Source organism: Nicotiana tabacum, chromosome 22, assembly GCF_000715075.1.
Source record: "Nicotiana tabacum cultivar K326 chromosome 22, ASM71507v2, whole genome shotgun sequence".
Lineage (NCBI taxonomy): Eukaryota > Viridiplantae > Streptophyta > Magnoliopsida > Solanales > Solanaceae > Nicotiana > Nicotiana tabacum.
The window spans coordinates 31925014-31945829 of record NC_134101.1 but is presented as its reverse complement, the minus strand read 5'-3'; the positions used below and the strand labels follow the sequence as shown (position 1 = coordinate 31945829).

Genomic DNA, 20816 nt, shown 5'->3' with positions numbered 1-20816 from the left:
TTTATTCAGACCTTTATTTTTATTATTTTAGAAGCTCGTGCACTTGCGACATCAATTCTGGGATGGTATTTAGACGCCGTTATTTTTATGAATTATTCACTATATTTTAGACCTTACTTCCGCATTTGTTTCTTTATTATTAATAAATTTAAAAATTATTTAAAAATGACTAATATTATTTTAACGTTGGCTTGCCTAGCAAGTGAAATGTTAGGCGCCATCACGGTACGAAGGTGGGAATTTTGGGTCATGACAATTTGGTAAGACATAAACATCATGTTAGAGATAGCCATTCACATATAAATTATCACCATAATAAATAGAGCAAATACCATTACTTATAATAATGAGAAAACCATGTTTGTCTAACATAGAAGCTGAAATTATGTTCGAAACAAATTTAGGAACGTAATAACAATCATCCAACATAAGTACTTTGCTCGTAGGTATTATTAAAGAAATTGATCCTACAGCTACGGCCGCAACTTTTGCACCATTTCTAACTTGTAGATTAATTTCTTCTTTCTTCAACCTTCTACTTATTTGAAACCCCTGCAACATATTGCAGATGTTATAACCACTACCAGTATCTAATACCCACAATGAAGCATTAGTAGTAGTTAAAGAAACTTTGAAAATATTTTTCATTTGAGTCTTACCTTGTTTCTTGTCATTTAGAGTTACAAGATACTCTTGACAATTTCTCTTCGAATGTCCTATCTTCTTACAATGGAAACATTCAGCATCAGATTGGTCAGCTTTGCCTATTATGCCTTTGAGTTTGGTCACACCACCCTTAGGCGCAGTAGGCTTCTTCTTGGGTTTATTTTTACCCTTACCCTTCTTCTTAGAAGAGTTTCCAACCAACATGACAGTTCCTTTCTTCTTCTCAGATGCAAGTTGATTCTCATAATCAATTAGCATATTAAGCATCTCATAAAGATCATAATCCATTTTATGCATATTAAAATTAATAACAAATTGTGAAAAGGATTCAGAGAGTGACTACAAGATCAAATCTTGAGAAAGCTCTTTACCCAGTTTGTACCCCAACTTCTCAAGTTCTTCAATAAGATCAATCATATGATTGACATAAGGTCCAACTGGAGAGTTTCCAATCAATTTGGATCCAAATAAACCCTTAGATAGCTGATATCTAGCCGTCCTGCTTTATGTACCAAACATCTTCTTAAGATATTCAATGATTGCAGTTGGATCCATATCCTGATGTTTCCTCTGGAGCTCAGAACTCATAGAAGCGAGAATGATGCATTTGGTAGTAAGACATTCTTCGAAGTATTTCTGATAAATCTTGGTGGCATCATCATCATCCTCATTTGGGACTTCCTTGGCAGTCTTATCGATCACATCAATAAGCTTTTCATGCATGAGAATAATTCTCAAATTTCTATACCAATCATCAAAGTTTGATCCTACCAACTTGTTGGCCTCTTGTATTCCACGCAGTGATATAACAGACATATTGAGAAATCTAAAATATGAAAAAAAAAAGGCAATAATATAAGAACATATTCACATATATATCATAAAGACATGGACTTTTATCTAAATGATATTTTCACTAATTATTTTAAACTATTTACACTAAATATAGTTTAAGAAATCTCTATTTCTTTTAGTGGAGTAAAGGAATCCTATAACAATATGTATGAGCCCCTTGGATGTCAAGTCGTTTCTCACATATATTTTAAAGGTAGGTACTTTTACCAATTGTATCCCCATACAATATCCTTAAATAGCTCTATGTCATATAGTCCCCTGGTGGTCAGGTCGATCCTATTGGCATAGTTGAGTTCAACCATCATGAAAGCAAAGAATTTATTAAATTTTATACTCCCCCGGGTAGTCCAGGTGTCTAGTGTAAAATTAAATAATTCTTCTAATCCATATATCTAATGCAATAAATAATTTTAACATATTCTCGAACTATAAGTCTCCTGGTTATCAGGCCGCTCCTTATAAACAAGAAATAAATAAAATTATTTATTTTGATGGATAGCTTTATAATAAAATATCTTATATTATATTATTTAAGAACTCAAATTTTAGTAAGAGAGAATTGTTACTAAAATAATTTTTAATAACCTAAAGATCAAATCTTTTATAGAATGTGAATTTAGTTCAAGTTGTCTACATGCTTAGTCCTAAATTATTTTATATCACATGTAATAAATAATGTAAAATTATGTAATGAACAAGCACGTGACATAAAAACGAAATTCAACATCTTCTAATATGTTTATCTTATATGTCACATAAAATAATTCATGCTAGAACATTATTATTAATTAAGATCTCATAAACTAATAATAATTAAAATAATTGTATAATCTAATAACCTATTATAGACTACCATCATATCTTGTACGAAATTTTAAATTCAAATTACGAACTATCTCAATAGTTTAACTTATATGAATACATATTTTATTCACAATAAAATAATATAAATTCATATTCATTCAAACAATTTGACTATTGCACAATACACATGTATTATGGTTTGAACTCTTCAAATATAATCTTAAAATATGTCATAAATAAATTTTAGACACAATAAACCACGGCTCTGATACCATTGAAGGATTGCATAGAGGTGTTCATAACATGCAGCGGAAGACAATAACAATCCTAGGAAGATCTTTTCGTATTTAAATTTATTTTGCATGTCAAAGATCGGATCTAAGACGTACCTGGTGAAGAGAGTCTCGTTTTAAATTTATTCGATAGTGCGAAGACACTATGCGTATCCACACCGAGACTGATCCTTGCTATCAACTCTTTGATCAATGAAATACCGCGAACAAATTTGAATGAAAATATTGTGTTGAAAGTTTTCTCAAAAATCTCAACTCAAAGGTAGAAGTATAAGAAATAATTTTCTTGTACTAGTATTTTCTATCTTGGCTTTGTATTGCACTATTGCTTTCTCAAAGCAATTTTCTTCTCAAGAATAATTCTCTTAATTTTTACAATATGTATAAGATCTATATCACCTTAATTCTTAATTAAGACTCACACATATATATATATACACATAATTTTCATTGGAAAATACAAATCACATGCTTTATGGTAAATATTTAAAAAATATGTAACTAATTTATGGAATTTAATTCTAAATTGAATTCTACAACTTAGTCATACTTTTAAAATAAAAATATGTAACTCATTTATGAAATTCAGTTCTAAATTGAATTCTACAATTTAGTCATACTTTTAAAATAAAAACATGTAATTCATTTATGGATTCAATTCTAAATTGAATTCTACAAATTAGTCAACATTTTAAAATAAAAACATGTAACTCATTTATGGAATTCAATTCTAAATTGAATTCTACAACTTAGTCATAATTTTAAAATAAAAACATGTAACTCATTTATGGAATTCAATTTTAAATTGAATTCTATAACTTAGTCAATATTTGAAAATAAAAACATGCAACACATTTATAGAATTCAATTCTAAATTGAATTCTACTTATTAATATTTTTCTATTAAAATTTAAAATAGAAAACTTCAACTTGTCCACAATATTAATTATATCCTCTGTGCTAGCAAAGAATATAATAATATTTTATTTGGACTAATAACTAAATTTATTTGACTAATTAAATTCTTTAATTTAATTATCAAATAATAAAGTAATTAATCATTTAGCAAAAATCAGGACACTCGCTAGTGTGCGACCCCATAGGTTCAATACTAAACTGGTAGTAAATTGATCACATCAATATACTAATCAAGGGTGGTGTCTAGCAACACTCCTTAACGACCGGATAGCATGAAGTATATAATTTACTCTCATGAACCTGTAGAAGAATAATGTATTAATTCCTTATGTCCTTATAGCTCCGGGTCACCCGAGGATATGGTTCAACTGTCAAATCCTAATAGGCGGCCGACTATGTGTTCATGTCAAAAATAATCGACCATTGAATGACCTAAGAAGCTCTTTTCTTCTTTCATTCAATCGCCCTATCCAAGGTCTTAATTTGGTCGGTTATAATTTATGATAACATGGAGCTTAAACTCATTACCAAGAGTTGACAGATTCCATCTTGATGAATCACTAATTCTACAAGTATTTAATCGTACCCAATATCCTTTCAACTATCGCCCTAGGGCCATATGTGTCTAGTATCAAAGCACAATAAATAATTTGTCAATTACTATGATGATATCAGGTCAAAGGAAATTCTTACATCACATTCGTCAAGAAAATATCCTATTGACAGTTTATGGTAATTCTAACCATTAGGAATTATCCAATGAATCGGTTCAATGATCATATCTCTATATGCATCATCTATTTATGTTATTTAGTTAATGAGATCAACTAATCTTTATCCCATAAATACGATCGCATAAATATTGATCTAACCGGATTACTAATGTTTAAATTAATAATTCTACGATCAAGAACAAAATTTAGATTAAATTGTAAAAGACTTTACTCTCATTATCATGATCTCCATCATGATGACACGTCTCAAAATTTAATCACGGACCTTATTAAATTAATCAAGCAATTAATAATAATTATGATAAACGAATATCAAATGCCATATATTTTTATATTAAATAACATTCACAAAAATATGTTCAAATCATCAAATATGAGATTGGATCTAGAGCATATCTAATATATCCGGCCTCCTAAACTTGAAAGTACTTCTCACTTGGACACGTAAACCAAGAATAGTACCTACGGAACACTTGAACTAAAGACAAGTCGTGTCAATTAGACAAAGAATGAAACGATTGATATTGATGTTACTTCTCTTATTCTTATATTATCAATGTTGTTGTTAGTTCCTGATTCTTATAAGATTCTTGATGAAGAGTTAATCCTAATAACATGTACGAAGGATACCGACCTTACGTCACTCCGAAAGGTTCAAAATGTGATTCCAATGAGTCCAGCATGCATCATATATATGTATCTATTTTACTCTACCGAGCCGCGCTATAGTCGGCCGGGTACGGCACCTATTGTGCAACCACTGATCAGTTGGGTTTTACCGAGCTCCACGTGGCCGGGTACGATTCTACCGAGCCCTATGATGGCCGGGTACATTTTACCGAGCCTATTATGGCCGGGTACGATATGATGATGGTGATGCCCACAAAGGCGTATGTTTTAAAAGTTTATGTATATATATGTATGTATCATGTATTTCATGTTAGTAGCCCTCAGAGGTACCCAGATGTCACAGGTTGTATATTCTCTATCCTTGTTTACATTACTGTTCTTACTTATGCTTTCTTGCCTCACATACTCAGTACTTTATTCGTACTGACGTCCTTTTTATTTGTGGACGCTGCATGTCGTGCTGCAGGTCCTGATAGACAGGTAGACGTAGCTCCCCCACTACAGTAGGCTGTCCAGTTCAGCGGTTATTGGCGAGATCCCTTCTCCGGACTTGCCGTGGTCTTGGTATGCATTTTTGTTATAGACATTATGGGTATGTCGGGGCCCTGTTCCGGCAATGTTGTAGCACTTATATTCCTTTAGAGGCTCATAGACAGGTGTCGACTTATGTATGGTTTAGAATGCCTTTTCGGCTGATTTTTGTTGTATAGTCTTTCATGGCATCATGATAGCTCGTACCTTATATATAGTTTCTTGACAGTCTTGTCGTCCCATGTTATGTATGTTCATGACATTATCTTTCATTGTTGGATGTTCATGATCCATGTCTACTATTTATATTGATCTTGTCGGCCCCTAAAGATAATAAGGAAGGTTAGATAAAATGTACGTCGGTGCTCGGCAAGTATGGCCAGGGTGCTAGTCATGACCCTCCAGTTGGGTCGTGACACTTCGAGCATTAAGCCTACGCATTCGCGAAGAGGTTCCTGCGTTCGCGAAGGGTCCATCAGTGAAAGGTATGCTTTCGCGAGAGTCCCCTCGCGTTCGCGAAGGATGAATTTTGGGCCAGTGGAAGATTGTACATAGCGTTCGCGATCGTGATGTCGCGTTCACGAAGAAGAACGCACCTTGGCAGAATTTAAGGTTCAAAAACGAGGGTTGAGTTCATAACACAAAAATTTGATTGAGAGCTCGGTAGAAGGCGAAATTTGGAGTGATTTTCGGAGGAAGTTTTTGGGTAATAATTCCTAACTCCTTTATGGTTATATTCCACTAATCTATGGTTGAGTTCATCATTTAATTTCGGATTTGGGGTGAAAAATTGAGAAAGCTTCTTAGGCCGAATTTTGGGGTTTTTGATCGAAATTTTGGTATTGGATTTGAGCAATTTTGGCACGAGTAAACTCGTGAGTGAATGGGTGTTCGTATTTTGCGACTTTTACCCGATTCCGGGAAATGGGCCTGGGTGACTTTTTGGTCGTTTTTCCTAATTTCACGCTTTGCTTCGAATTAATTAGCCAAATTAGTTAATTGTAGTTATATTTATATTATGCAATTTATTTGAATAGATTCGGGCCATTTGGAGTCGGATACTCGTGGCAAGAACGTGTTACCAAGGTGATTTGAGCGATTCGAGGTAAGTGGCTTGCCTAACCTTGTATTGGGGACTTCCCCCTTAGGATATCTTGATATTATTTGGTGTGTGGGCGCCGTGTACGTGAGGTGACGAGTACGTACACAGCCTATTATTGCAAAAATCCTGTTTAACCTTTTTAAATCATAAATTATTTCTCTTATTGAGTCGTACTAGTATGTTTAATTGTGTAGTTTAGACTAGAAAAGCATGTTTACGTTTTTTAACTGCCTAATTGACATTTTGTGCGTCATGTTTAGCTAAGTCCTCATTTGCCATATCTTTGTCCAGTATAAACTGTATATCTCAATGTCATACCTGTCATTTCATCTTGCGTTGCATATTTATTTTGGGACTACGGACGTATTCCGGGAGATCCCCCTGTACTGCATATTTACTTTGGGACTACGGACGTATTCCGGGAGATCCCCCATCACTGCATATTTACTTTGGGACTACGGACGTATTCCGGAAGATCCCCCCTGTACTGCATATTTACTTTGGGACTACGGACGTATTCCGAGAGATCCCCCTGTACTGCATATTCATTTGAAACTATGGAACGGTATCCCGAGAGATTTTTTCACTGTGTTTACCTTGTTTTGAGCCGAGGGCTCCCTTAATTGTTAAATTTTCGAGAATTTCTCTAACTATGTTACTGTAAATTTCACTTATATTTTTTACTGTTTAATTTATTATATTTACTCCGGTAGGGCCTTGACCTGACCTCGTCACTACTCGACCGAGGTTAAGCTTGGCACTTACTTGGTACCATTGTGGTGTACTCATGCCCTTCCCTGCATATGTTTTCTGGCGCAGATCCAGGTGCGAGCTATCAGCCTCGGAGTTAGTACGTGCTGCTGATTCTAGGAGACTTCAAGGTACTTCTTCTTGCGTTCGCAGATCTTCGGAGTCCCCTTCTACTCCCTCGTCTAGAGACTTTCCTTATTATCTTCAGATTTTTGTATAGAGCTACATAGATTATAGCAGCTTGTGACTTAGTGATATTCCAGATCTTGGGATATTATTTTGTATATGCCGAGTGGTACTACTCTTGGCTATTTATAATATGCTGTTTATCCTTAAAATGTTGTATTTTCTTTATATTTTTTGCAATAGTAGGCTTACCTAGTCGTAAAAATTAGGTGCCATCACGACACCTTACGGAGGGTTAATTTGGGGTTGTGACAAAATAGGTACACTAAAATTGTCAAGAATACTAGTGAAAATAGTACATGCAGGCTCACATAAAAATTCTTTCTTTTTTCCCCCTTAGCTTTCAGCTTCACCAAGTAGTCATACTTCTAAGGTCTTTTAGTTTAAAATACTCCATCCGTTTCAATTTGTTTGAATCTTTTCGGAGTACGAGAGTCAAACTAACTAACAATATTATTAATTGAATTCGGACATAGATTCTCTATGTTTTTTTAAATAAAATTTACATATTTTGAAACTACATAAAAAATACTATTATAAATTAGAATAGTTAACAATTTAAAATATTCAAAAAACTTTGCAAAAAATATGATCAAAGAAAATTTTGTTTGACTCTTCAAATAGTAAAAATGTTAGCTCCTTTTTAAACGGAGGGAGTATTGTTAAGGGACATAGAACGGGTAGAAGTTCCAAGAGATCGCTGAATTTGAACTCGTAAAATTGTGTTTCAAATTGTAACCTCATAGTCTTTGACTATCCTCTTAATAAATGGCTTTGATGTTTCTTATATATGTGGTTGAACAGCATGAGATGATACTAGCTGATACTGAGAATTTGCAGAAGAGGGTAATTTCTTGAAACTTGTTCTATCATATTTCCTTGAGGCTGGTTCTTAACAGATCTCATTAATTATTCTTGGTTCTTTAATCTTGAACATGCTGTTGTAATAGGAAATTCAACTTGAACAAGAGAATGCATTCCTGAGATCAAAGGTACTTTTACCATTAATAATGAAGAGACCAAACCTAAACTTTTTCTTCGGTTATTCTCATACAAATAATCATGCAAGTGAAAGCTCATTGAATGAAGTTACTATTGCGTACATTGATAATATAAGAATAAGAGAATTAACATCAATATCAATCGTTTCATAAGAAGGGCAGCAATGTAAGTACTGCTAGCTTCTAAGAGTAGAGTATCTTTGGGAGCTCGTTCATTACATTATGTACAATCGGAGTCGTGCAAAAGAATGAAGGGGATAGCCTCACATACCTTGTATATACTGCCCAACCTCAAGCTATGCAAATGTCATGACTCCTTAGTCTACAATAAGACAAATGACACTATCATTATCGTTTAAGCGTCGTAACTATTATGTATCGACCACAACCTATTTTACGATGAAACGGACAAGCACCTCCCCTATTTATATGACTTCCCACAAGTCAATACAATCACAAAACAGCCCAAACAACATCATTAATAATCATATTGAGCCTCCAAAACAGTCCACCAACCAACAACATTACTACCAAGCCTTTCGATATATATTTCACAAGTTCTAGCTTCAACGACTTAGCTGCAACTTGGATAATATTAAATATATATAGAGTAAGAGGTTCCTTACCTTTAAACAGAAAGAACAACTCCAATTTGACCTTAATTTTCCACGAAATATCCCTTCAATTCTGCCACAAGAACAAGGAAGCGAAACTAGCAATTAATTCGGGTTTTTCTGCACTAGAATTACTTTAGAAGACTTGAAGTCACCTAGGGTTGATATTAAAAACTTGAAGGTATATTTACAGGACATAAAACACTTAAAACAACCTCCCACACGAGCTGGAACAACACAAAAATCAGCAACAACAAGAAGAACAAGAAACTTACTAGAGCCACGGGATTCCCGACATTTGATTTGTGTTGTTTGGCCTTTGTTTGGGTCTCGGATCATGAGAGAACCTTGAGAGACTGTTTTTAGGGTTATAAGGTCTGAATATACTGAAAAATAATGACTTAAAACGGGGTTGAGATATCTTATATATGTCCATATGTCTTAAACCGCCTTTGTGGGCCCCATAGAGAGCAGCTTGGCGCACTCTCGCGAAAATACGAATATCTCTCTTTTCTGAGATCGTATCGATGAACGGTTTAATGAGTTGGAAACTAGACTCATAGATATTTAATTTGATAGGTAGATCACCCCATAATTCCAAGCACATTGGGAGAAAAATGCAGTAACATATGACCTAAAGTTTAAGTAAAATTATAAACCTAAGTTGCAACAACTTTTATCGACTTTTGTTTCATAACTCGCTTGACTTCAAGACTTATGATGCGGATATTATATGATTCAAATACATTAAAACAAGACCTCTTGGGACAATTAATCACCTCTAGTGTTACCCGAAAATACGGGTTACAACATCCTTGATTCGTTTAACTTCAAATACTTGTTAACCACTCTTATACACCCTTGTATCGTTTAAGACCAATAGGATTAACTTCTTATCATCTCAAAGATAATCTCTTTTTGGATTTACGTCGACTAACTTACGGCGTGATCTATGGTATGCGAATTTGGGTTCTAACACCCTCTCCCCCTTAGGAACATTCGTCCTCGAATGTAAGGGTTTATGGGGTGTCTAACTCATTGTGGATTCCGACAGAGATTTCCGGCTGAGTTTCCCCTATAAAATGGACACTAGCCAAACTTGCAAGCAGTTAAACCTAACCTATGGCCTTACAAGACTATATAAATCATTATGGATTTGTACATTATCTGCATATTACCATTTTGTATTAAAAAAAGAGTATTCACAAGCTATTGCTTACCTCATAGAGCCGTTTCACCTTATAATGCGTCCTTCTTTCCCCCGGCATCCTCGTTATCTTCACTCTGGAATAGGTAAGGGTATTTAGACTTCATCTCCTCTTCTGCTTCCCATGTCATTTCTTCTATATTCTTGTTCCTCCATAATACTTTCACGGAAGCTACATCCTTTGTTCTCAGCTTGCGGACTTGTCGATCTAATATAGCCACTGGCACTTTATCATATGATAGATCCTTTGTAACTTGTACATCTTTGATAGGGACGACCCGAGAAGGGTCTCCAATACATTTCCTTAACATAGATACATGGAATACCGGGTGGACAAATTCCAATTCAGATGGCAATTCTAACTCATAAGCAACCTGTCCAATTCGTCGAAGAATTTTGTACGGCCCAATATACCGCGGACTCAACTTACCCTTCTTCCCAAAACGCATAACACCCTTCATCGGCGAGATCTTCAGGAAAACCCAATCACCAACCTCAAATTCCAGATCACGACGTCGGACGTCGGAATAAGACTTTTGCCTGCTTTGTGCCATCCTCAGTCGCTCTTGTATCATTTTCACCTTCTCAATGGCTTGGTGAATCAAATCTGGCCCATATAATTCTGTCTCACCGACTTCAAACCATCCAACTGGTGATCTACATCTCCTCCCGTACAGTGCCTCATACGGGGCCATTTTAATACTGGAATGGTAGCTATTATTGTAGGAAAATTCTATAAGTGCCAGATGGTCATCCCAATTCCCCTTGAAATCTAGAACACATGCTCGTAGCATATCTTCAAGCGTCTGGATGGTACGTTCAGCCTGTCCATCAGTCTGCGGATGGAATGCAGTGCTGAGATTTACTTGTGTGCCTAAACCCTTCTGAAAAGACCTCCAAAAGTTAGCCGTAAATTGAGCTCCTCGGTCTGATATAATAGATACCGACACACCATGAAGCCTAACAATCTCCTTGATATACAATTTCGCATAATCTTCAGCCGTGTAAGTTATCTTAACTGGCAGAAAATGGGCAGATTTTGTAAGTCGATCAATTTTCACCCAGATGGAGTCAAACTTATGATAAGAGCAAGGTAATCCAATAATGAAGTCCATATTAATCACCTCCCATTTCCAGGTCGGAATCTCTATATTCTGAATCAATCTACTAGGTTTCTGATGCTCGATCTTTACTTATTGACAATTAGGACACTGGGCTACAAATTCTGCAATAGACTTCTTCATGTTATCCCACCAATACTGCTCCTTAACATCATGATACATCTTTGTCGAGCCAGGATGGATAGAATATCGGGACTGGTGAATCTCAATCATAATCTTCTCTCGCAACCCTGCCACACTAGGTACACATAATCGGCCCTGGTATCTCAGTGTCCCATCTCCTCCGATTTTGAAAGCTGTAATCTTACACTGCTGAATTCCCTCTCTCAATCTTACTAAGGTAGGATCTTCATATTGCCGTGCTTTTACCTCGGCTACCAAAGATGATTCTGCTGTATTCTGTACAGTAACACCTCCGTCATCAGAGTCCAACAATCTGATTCTCATATTGGCCAGCTGGTGAAGCTCTTTGGTCAACCCTTGTCTACCTGCCTCAATATGTATTAAGCTTCCCATTGACTTACGGCTGAGAGCGTCTGCCACAACATTAGCTTTACCGGGATGGTACAATATCTCGACATCGTAGTCTTTCAGTAATTCAAGCCACCTACGCTGCCTCAAATTCAACTCCTTCTGCTTGAAGATGTATTGTAAACTCTTGTGATCTGTGTAGATGTCAACATGGACGCCGTATAAGTAGTGCCGCCATATCTTCAAAGCATATATTACTGCAGCCCATTCCAACTCATGAGTCGGGTAATTCTTTTCATGCTTCTTCAATTGTCTTGATGCATAAGCAATCACCTTCCCACGTTGCATCAATAAACACCCCAAACCTATACCTGAGGCATCACAATATACCACATAACCTTCTGTTCCTTCTGGGAGAGTGAGCACTGGCGCAGATGTCAATCGATTCTTTAGCTCCTGAAAACTATGTTCACAAGCATCAGTCCACTGGAACTTGGTAGCTTTCTGTGTTAACTTAGTCAATGGTGCTGATATAGTGGAAAACCCTTCTACAAACCGCCTATAATATCCTGCTAGCCCCAGGAAGCTGCGGACTTCTGACGGTGTTGTAGGTCTCGGCCAATTCTTCACTGCATCGATCTTCTGAATGTCGACACTAATACCCTCATCAGATATCACATGGCCAAGGAATGCTACTGAGTTCAGCCATAATTCACATTTAGAGAGCTTAGCATATAACTTATGATCCTGAAGGGTCTGTAATACTATCCGCAAGTGGCCCGCATGTTCCGCCTCCGAACGAGAATACACCAGAATGTCATCAATGAATACGATCATGAACACATCAAGATAGGGCCTGAATACACTATTCATGAGATCCATAAAAGCTGCTGGGGCATTTGTTAGCCCGAACGACATCACCAAGAACTCAAAATGCCCATATCTTGTCCGGAAGGCCGTCTTTGGAATATCCTTCTCCTTAACCCTCACCTGATGATACCCTGAACGCAAGTCAATCTTGGAGAAATACTTGGCACCCTGGAGTTGGTCAAATAAGTCATCAATTCTTGGAAGTGGATACTTGTTCTTTATTGTAAACTTATTCAACTGTCGATAATCGATACACATCCTTAACGACCCATCTTTCTTCCGCACGAACAAGATTGGCGCACCCTAAGGTGAAGTGCTAGGCCTAATGAAACCCTTATCCAGCAAGTCCTTCAACTGTGCCTTCAACTCTCGCAACTCTGCCGGGGCCATCCTATATGGAGGGATAGAGATCGGTTGAGTGTCAGGTAATGCATCAATGCTAAACTCAATCTCCCTTTCAGGAGGAAGGCCTGGGAGTTCATCTGGGAAAACATCTGGAAATTCATTGACCACGGGGATTAATTGTAGAGTAGGCGGCTTCGCCTCCGCATCCCTAACGCGAACAAGATGATAAATGTAACCTTTTGAGATCATCTTCCTTGCCTTAAGATAGGAAATAAACCTACCTTTCGGCATAGCAATGTTCCCCTTCCATTCAATGGCGGGTTCACAAGGAAACTGAAACTTAACCATCTTCGTACGACAATCAACATTTGCATAGCATGAGGCCAACCAGTCCATTCCCATTATCACATTGAAATCAACCATTTCTAACTCAAATAAATTTGCCGAGGTTTGACGACTACAAATCATCACAGTGCAACCTTTATATACCCTTCTAGCAATCACAGAATCTCCTATCGGAGTGGATACCGCAAGTGGTTTACATATCAATTCAGGTTCAATGCCAAACTTATTAGCCACAAAGGGTGTAACATATGATAAGGTAGATCCTGGATCAATTAGCGCATATACATCATAAGAAAACACAGACAATATACCTGTAACAACATCCGGAGATGACTCGAGATCTTGTCGACCTACTAGAGCATAGGTTCGATTTTGAGCACCACTCGAACTCGGCACTGAACCTCTACCTCTACCACGACCTGTCGACTGTTGAAAACCTTGTGCTGGAGGTCGAACTGATGAGGAAGAACCAGACACAGATCCAGTCGGTTGAGCCATACCACCACCTCCTCTATTAGGACAATCCCGCATCTTATGGCCACGCTGTCCGCAAGAATAGCACGCATCGGAACCTCGACGGCACAGTCCAAAGTAGGCCTTGCCGCACTGATCACAATGAGGTGTTGGGGGTCTCGTCTGACTAGTATCTCTATGAAATTGTGAGTCTGATACCCTCAAACTCTGACCTGAACCAGAATAGGTAAATCGATCATACCGAGGCCTCTGAAACTTTGGAGGAGCACTAGTGGCGCCGAACTCCTCGAAGATTGGGGCCTGATACTGCCTCTGAACTCATCAGAATACCCTAAAAATCTCGCCCTCTTATGCTGGCCCCTATCCTGCTCCCTATCTGCCCTTTGCTGGCGCTTACGATCCTCTAGGGTCTGGGCATAAGCCTGAATACGGGAAATATCCATGCCCTCTACCAAGGAGGCTATTGTGCACTCATTTATCAGATGTGGTCCCAACCCGTTCACGAACAGATGCACCCTATCACTCATCTCGGCCACCATATGGGGAGCATACCTTGCTAAAGAATCAAACTGTATACTATACTCTCGTACACTCATATTACCCTGTCAAAGGTTCAAGAACTTATCAGCTCTAGCTTGTCGTATCTCAACTGGCAAGTAGTGACGAAGAAAGGCCTCAGAAAATTCCTTCCACACGGCTGGAGGAGCGTTCGGACCCCTAGATCTCTCCCAACTATCATACCAGAAAACCGCTAAATCCCGTAACCAATAAGAAGCCAACTCTACTGCCTCCGTATCACTAGCATGCATAACCCGCAATGTACGATGAATCTAATCAATAAATGTTTGTGAGTCCTCCTTGGGGTATGATCCGGTAAACACTGGAGGGTCTAGATTAATAAAATCACGAACTCTCGCACTAACCGGTTTATCAGCAACACTGGTATTCTGCCTCTGAGCCTGAGCAACTACCAAGCTAGTTAACAATTGCACCGCACTGGGCATATCGTGGTCTGTAGTGCTAGACGGAGGAACTGGATGTACTGGGTGCTTCCTAATATCCTCTGGAGGAGACGGAGAGGTATGAGACGGCATCTCACTCTGAGCCTCACTTTGGCCTACTCTGGCAGGAGGCACCTGAATGTTACCCTCTCCCACAACTGTATCAAGCCGTTTACTAATTGTTTGCTTCCTAGTCGAAGGCATCGCTGAAAGAAAACAAGGTGAATATTAGATATGAACACTTACTACTCAACTCTACGCACGATCTAGATTCAGGAAGAAGGTAACAACCCTAGATGTCACGTAGCCTCCTGATTATAAATGTGGCGCGCTACACATCCATAATCAAAACTCTACTAGACACGGCTCATAGACATCCCCTAGGACAGACTTGCTCTGATACCAAGTTTGTCACGACCCAACTAGAGGGTCATGACTAGCACCCGGGCCATACTTGCCGAGCACCGACGTACATTTTATCTAACCTTCCTTATTATCGTTAGGGGCCGACAAGATCAATATAAATAGTAGACATGGATCATGAACATCCAACAATGAAAGATAATGTCATGAACATACATAACATGGGACGGCAAGACTGTCAAGAAGTTATATATAAGGTACGAGCTAACATGATGCCATGAAAGACTATACAACAAAAATCAGCCGACAAGGCATTCTAAACCATACATAAGTCGACACCTGTCTATGAGCCTCTAAAGGAACATAAGTGCTACAACATTGCCGGAACAGGGCCCCGACATACCCATAATGTCTATAACAAAAATGCATACCAAGACCACGGCAAGTCCGGAGAAGGGATCTCGCCAATAACCGCTGAACTGGACAGCCTACTGTGGTGGGGGAGCTACGTCTACCTGTCTATCAGGACCTGCAGCATGACATGCAGCGTCCACAAATAAAAAGGACGTCAGTACGAATAAAGTACTGAGTATGTGAGGCAAGAAAGCATAAGTAAGAACAGTAATGTAAACAGGGATAGAGAATATATAACCTGTGACATCTGGGTACCTCTGAGGGCTACTGACATGAAATACATGATACATACATATATATACATAAACTTTTAAAACATATGCCTTTGTGGGCATCATCATCATCATATCGTACCCGGCCATAATAGGCTCGGTAAAACGTACCCGGCCATCATAGGGCTCGGTAGAATCGTACCCGGCCACGTGGAGCTCGGTAAAACCCAACTGATCAGTGGTTGCACAATAGGTGCCGTACCCGGCCGACTTTAGCGCGGCTCGGTAGAGTAAAATAGATACATATATATGATGCATGCTGGACTCATTGGAATCACATTTTGAACCTTTCGGAGTGACGTAAGGTCGGTATCCTTCGTACATGTTATTAGGATTAACTCTTCATCAAGAATCTTATAAGAATCAGGAACTACCAACAACATTGATAATATAAGAATAAGAGAAGTAACATCAATATCAATCGTTTCATAAGAAGGGCAGCAATGTAAGTACTGCTAGCTTCTAAGAGTAGAGTATCTTTGGGAGCTCGTTCATTACATTATGTACAATCGGAGTCGTGCAAAAGAATGAAGGGGATAGCCTCACATACCTTGTATATACTGCCCAACCTCAAGCTATGCAAATGTCACAACTCCTTAGTCTACAATAAGACAAATGACACTATTATTATCGTTTAAGCGTCGTAACTATTATGTATCGACCACAACCTATTTTACGATGAAACGGACAGCACCTCCCCTATTTATATGACTTCCCACAAGTAAATACAATCACCAAACAGCCCAAACAACATCATTAATAATCATATTGAGCCTCCAAAACAGTCCACCAACCAACAACATTACTACCAAGCCTTTCGATATATATTTCACAAGTTCTAGCTTCAACGACTTAGCTGCAACTTGGATAATCTTAAATATATATAGAGTAAGAGGTTCCTTACCTTTAAACAGAAAGAACAACTCCAATTTGACCTTAATTTTCCACGAAATATCCCTTCAATTCTGCCACAAGAACAAGGAAGCGAAACTAGCAATTAATTCAGGTTTTTCGGCACTAGAATTACTTTAGAAGACTTGAAATCACCTAGGGTTGATATTAAAAACTTGAAGGTGCATTTACAGGACATAAAACACTTAAAACAACCTCCCACACGAGCTGGAACAACACAAAAATCAGCAACAACAAGAAGAACAAGAAACTTACTAGCGCCACAGGATTCCCGACATTTGATTTGTGTTGTTTGCCCTTTGTTTGGGTCTCGGATCATGAGAGAACCTTGAGAGACTGTTTTTAGGGTTATAAGGTCTGAATATACTGAAAAATAATGACTTAAAACGGGGTTGAGATATCTTATATATGTCCATATGTCTTAAACCACCTTTGTGGGCCCCATAGAGAGCAGCTTGGCGCACTCTCGCGAAAACACGAATATCTCTCTATTCCTAGATCGTATCGATGAACGGTTTAATGCGTTGGAAACTAGACGCATAGATCTGCAATATGATAGGTAGATCACCCCATAATTCCAAGCAAATTGGGAGAAAAATGCAGTAACATTTGACCTAAAGTTTAAGTAAAATTATAAACCTAAGTTGCAACAACTTTTATCGACTTTTGTTTCATAACTCGCTTGACTTCAAGACTTATGATGCGGATATTATATGATTCAAATACATTAAAACAAGACCTCTTGGGACAATTAATCACCTCTAGTGTTACCCAAAAATACGGGTTACAACATCCTTGATTCGTTTAACTTCAAATACTTGTTAACCACTCTTATACACCCTTGTATCGTTTAAGACCAATAGCATTAACTTCTTATCATCTAAAAGATAATCTCTTCTTGGATTTACGTTGACTAACTTACGGCGTGATCTATGGTATGCGAATTTGGGTTGTAACACGAAGCTTCCTCTACCCCGTTCCTCTACGCGAACGCGAGGACCATATCGCGAACGCGTAGGCTTAAGGTCCCACACCTTCGCGAACACGGGAACAACATCGCGAACGCGAAGAACAACTTCGCTGCCTTTCCCAGATGCACTACGCGATCGCGAGGCACCTCTCGCGAATGCGATGAAGGATTTTTGTGCAATAAAACACCAGAAATCTGCCACTTCTCTAAGTTCAAAGATGACTCGTTGAGCATCCGAAACACACCCGAGGCCCCCGGGACCTCGACCAAACATACCAACAAATCCTAAAACACCATACGAACTTAGTCGAGCTCTCAAATCCCATCAAACAACGCTAAAATCATGAATCACCCTCCAATTCAAACTTAAAGAACTTGAAACTTCAAAAGTCTACAACTGATGCCGAAACCTATCAAATCACGTCCGATTGACCTCAAATTTTATGCACAAGTCATAATCAACATTACGGACCTACTCCAACTTTCGGAATTGGAAAACAACCCCGATATCAAAAATTCCACTACCGGCCCAAAACTCCAAAAATTCGACTTTCGCCATTTCAATCCTAAATGAGCTACAAACCTCCAAAACACAATCCGGACATGCTCCTAAACCCAAAATCACCTAACAGAGCTAACAGAGCCGATGGAATTCCATTCCAGAGTCATCTTCACATAGTTCCGACTACAGTCCAAATCCTAAGGCTTAAGCTCTCATTTAGGGACTAAGTGTCCCAAAACACTCCGAAACTCAAAACCAATCATCCTGGAAAGTCACAATAGCAGAAAAAGATTTGGGGAAAGCAGTTAATAAGGGATCGGGGCTATTACTCTCAAAATGACCGGCCGGGTCGTTACATCCTCCCCCTCTTAAAACAATCATTCGTCCTCGAACAAGTATAAAGACATACCTGAAACTGTGAAAAGATGAGGGTACTGGCTGCGCATATCCTGTTCAGTCTCCCAAGTTGCCTCCTCGACCAGCTGACCCCTCCACTAGACCTTTACTGAAGCAATATTCTTTGACCTGAGCTTTCTGACCTGCCTGTCTAAAATGGCTACTGGTGTTACACCCTATATTTTCGTACGTAAAAATGCGTCGTAAGCAAACTAATGTAGGACAAAAAATGAGATAATATTTAAAAGTATATAAAGTAAGTTAATCATATTACCTCTGAGGTTACAAATATTGAAGATCATGAACAACAAGTACAAAGAGGGTTGGACAGTTCAGAAGCTAAAGCAATTAAATAAAACAATATTTCGTCGAGAGTCGACAAGTTGGGAATGTTATAACATGCACCTTTGGGGTGAGACTAGGGTGATTAACATGATAAGGAGATTATGTTATGATTTATATTAGTCGTATGACATCCGTGTGTTATGTTTTAATGTCAAGCGAGTTGTGGAACAAAAGTCGATGAAAGTCATCACAAGTTACACTCATAAGTTTTACTGAAATTTTGGGTCAAATGTAACTGCGATTTTCTCCCAATATACTTAGAGTTATGGGATGTTCCATTCATAAAATTAAAGATCTATGAGTCTATTTTCCAACTCATTAAACCGTTTGTCAATACGACATTGGAGTAGAAAGATATGGGCATTTGTGCAATACTGCGCAAGCTGCTAGGTGACAAGTAGGTGTGTCACCTACTTGCTTAAATGAAAGCCCAAAAATGGGCCATTTTGGGTCGTCCAAAGAGGCCTTTTAAGGGCCTATTTTCTTCATATATTAGACTTAAAATAGAGCATAATAACCAGACATAAGCTCTGCAAAGAATCCTCCCAAAAATTTCCCACAAACCCTAATTGATTTTCTCTCCCTTTCAAGTTCCAATTGGAGGTAAAACCTAGAGTTTGAAAAACCAAGATAAGAGCTGAGTTATCCAACAAATAAGGTGAGTTTACTTCTCTCTTTCATCCAATTTTTCTTCTGTAAATTCATGGTAAGTCGTTCTATACTTGTAAGAACTCACGGGACGGTGATCGGAAGCCGTGAGTTCGAGTTATTCACTTGTAGCGGACTGTTTTGTGGACTGTTTTGTGTTGCTGTTGGGCTGCGTGTTTTACTACTATTTTGTGGAGTTTTGGAGGAGGAAGGGGGTTTATAAATACCATATAAATGTAGGGTGGTTGGCTGGTCGTTCATCATAACATTTTCGGGTCGTTTGACACTACTACGGTGGTCGTTTTGTGTACGAAGAGATTGGGGTGTGTTGGGCTGTTTTGTAGTATTTGATGGTGTATATAGGGCTGGAAAATGATGTATATATGTTGTTATTGTTCTGTTCTTGTATTGTTGGTGTTATCTTGAATTTGGAGGAAGTAAGGATTATAGGGGAGATGCTGCCCGTTTTAATACAAAATAAGTTTGTCGTTCGTTGTGCGATAGTTGTACCTTTCGTAACTTAATGATAGTATTATTATCGTTCTTGTAGATTAAGGTGCAAAGAGGTGAGTTCAACTTGGTGATTGGAAAGATTGTGATAAGGTATGTTAAGGCTAAGCCTTCCTTCATTTTGGCATGATCTCGTCGCTACATGTGTTAGTAATGAGACAAAAAGAGAAGTTCATATTCATGAATTTATTCACACTATTCTAGTCTCATAAGTTACAATATTATTCCTTATCGAGATTCTATATTCAATTTAGTATTGTCTTCTTCCAGTCAAGAGAGCAACAAGCCTATATATACAGTATTACAGTATTTTCATTACCATCGAGCTATAATCGATGGGCAGGCCCCTATTGGGCAACCTCTGATCAGATGGAAAGTTATATACCGAGCCTACTGTGGCCGAGCGCCTATGAGCGAGCCCAGCATGGTCGAGATACATAGCCTAGTATGGCCGAGTGCCTATGAGCGAGCCTACTATGGCACAACAGTTATATATACCGAGCCTTATAAGGCCGTACAATTATTTTACTTACTACATTGAAGGAGTTGAGTCAGTATCAGCAGGT

At 38.2% G+C, this 20816-nt stretch overlaps 2 protein-coding genes across 2 annotated transcripts in view; both read right to left on the bottom strand.

Annotated features, from left to right (window-relative positions):
• Positions 1-535: 535 nt before the first annotated feature.
• Positions 536-954, bottom strand: LOC142175781 (uncharacterized). Its single transcript, XM_075242777.1, has 2 exons — positions 660-954; positions 536-552 (listed from the first exon to the last, which is right to left on the bottom strand). Exons 1-2 carry the CDS (start codon positions 952-954, stop codon positions 536-538), a joined length of 312 nt encoding a protein of 103 aa, XP_075098878.1.
• Positions 955-1005: 51 nt separating this feature from the next.
• Positions 1006-20816, bottom strand: part of LOC142175780 (MADS-box transcription factor 58-like) — a 36662-nt gene continuing 16851 nt past the window's right edge. Inside the window, exons 5-6 of the mRNA XM_075242776.1 lie at positions 1415-1492; positions 1006-1165 (exon numbers count right to left, since the gene is read on the bottom strand). Coding sequence (XP_075098877.1) covers positions 1006-1165; positions 1415-1492 — 238 coding nt within the window. The remainder of the gene's footprint in view (positions 1166-1414; positions 1493-20816) is intronic.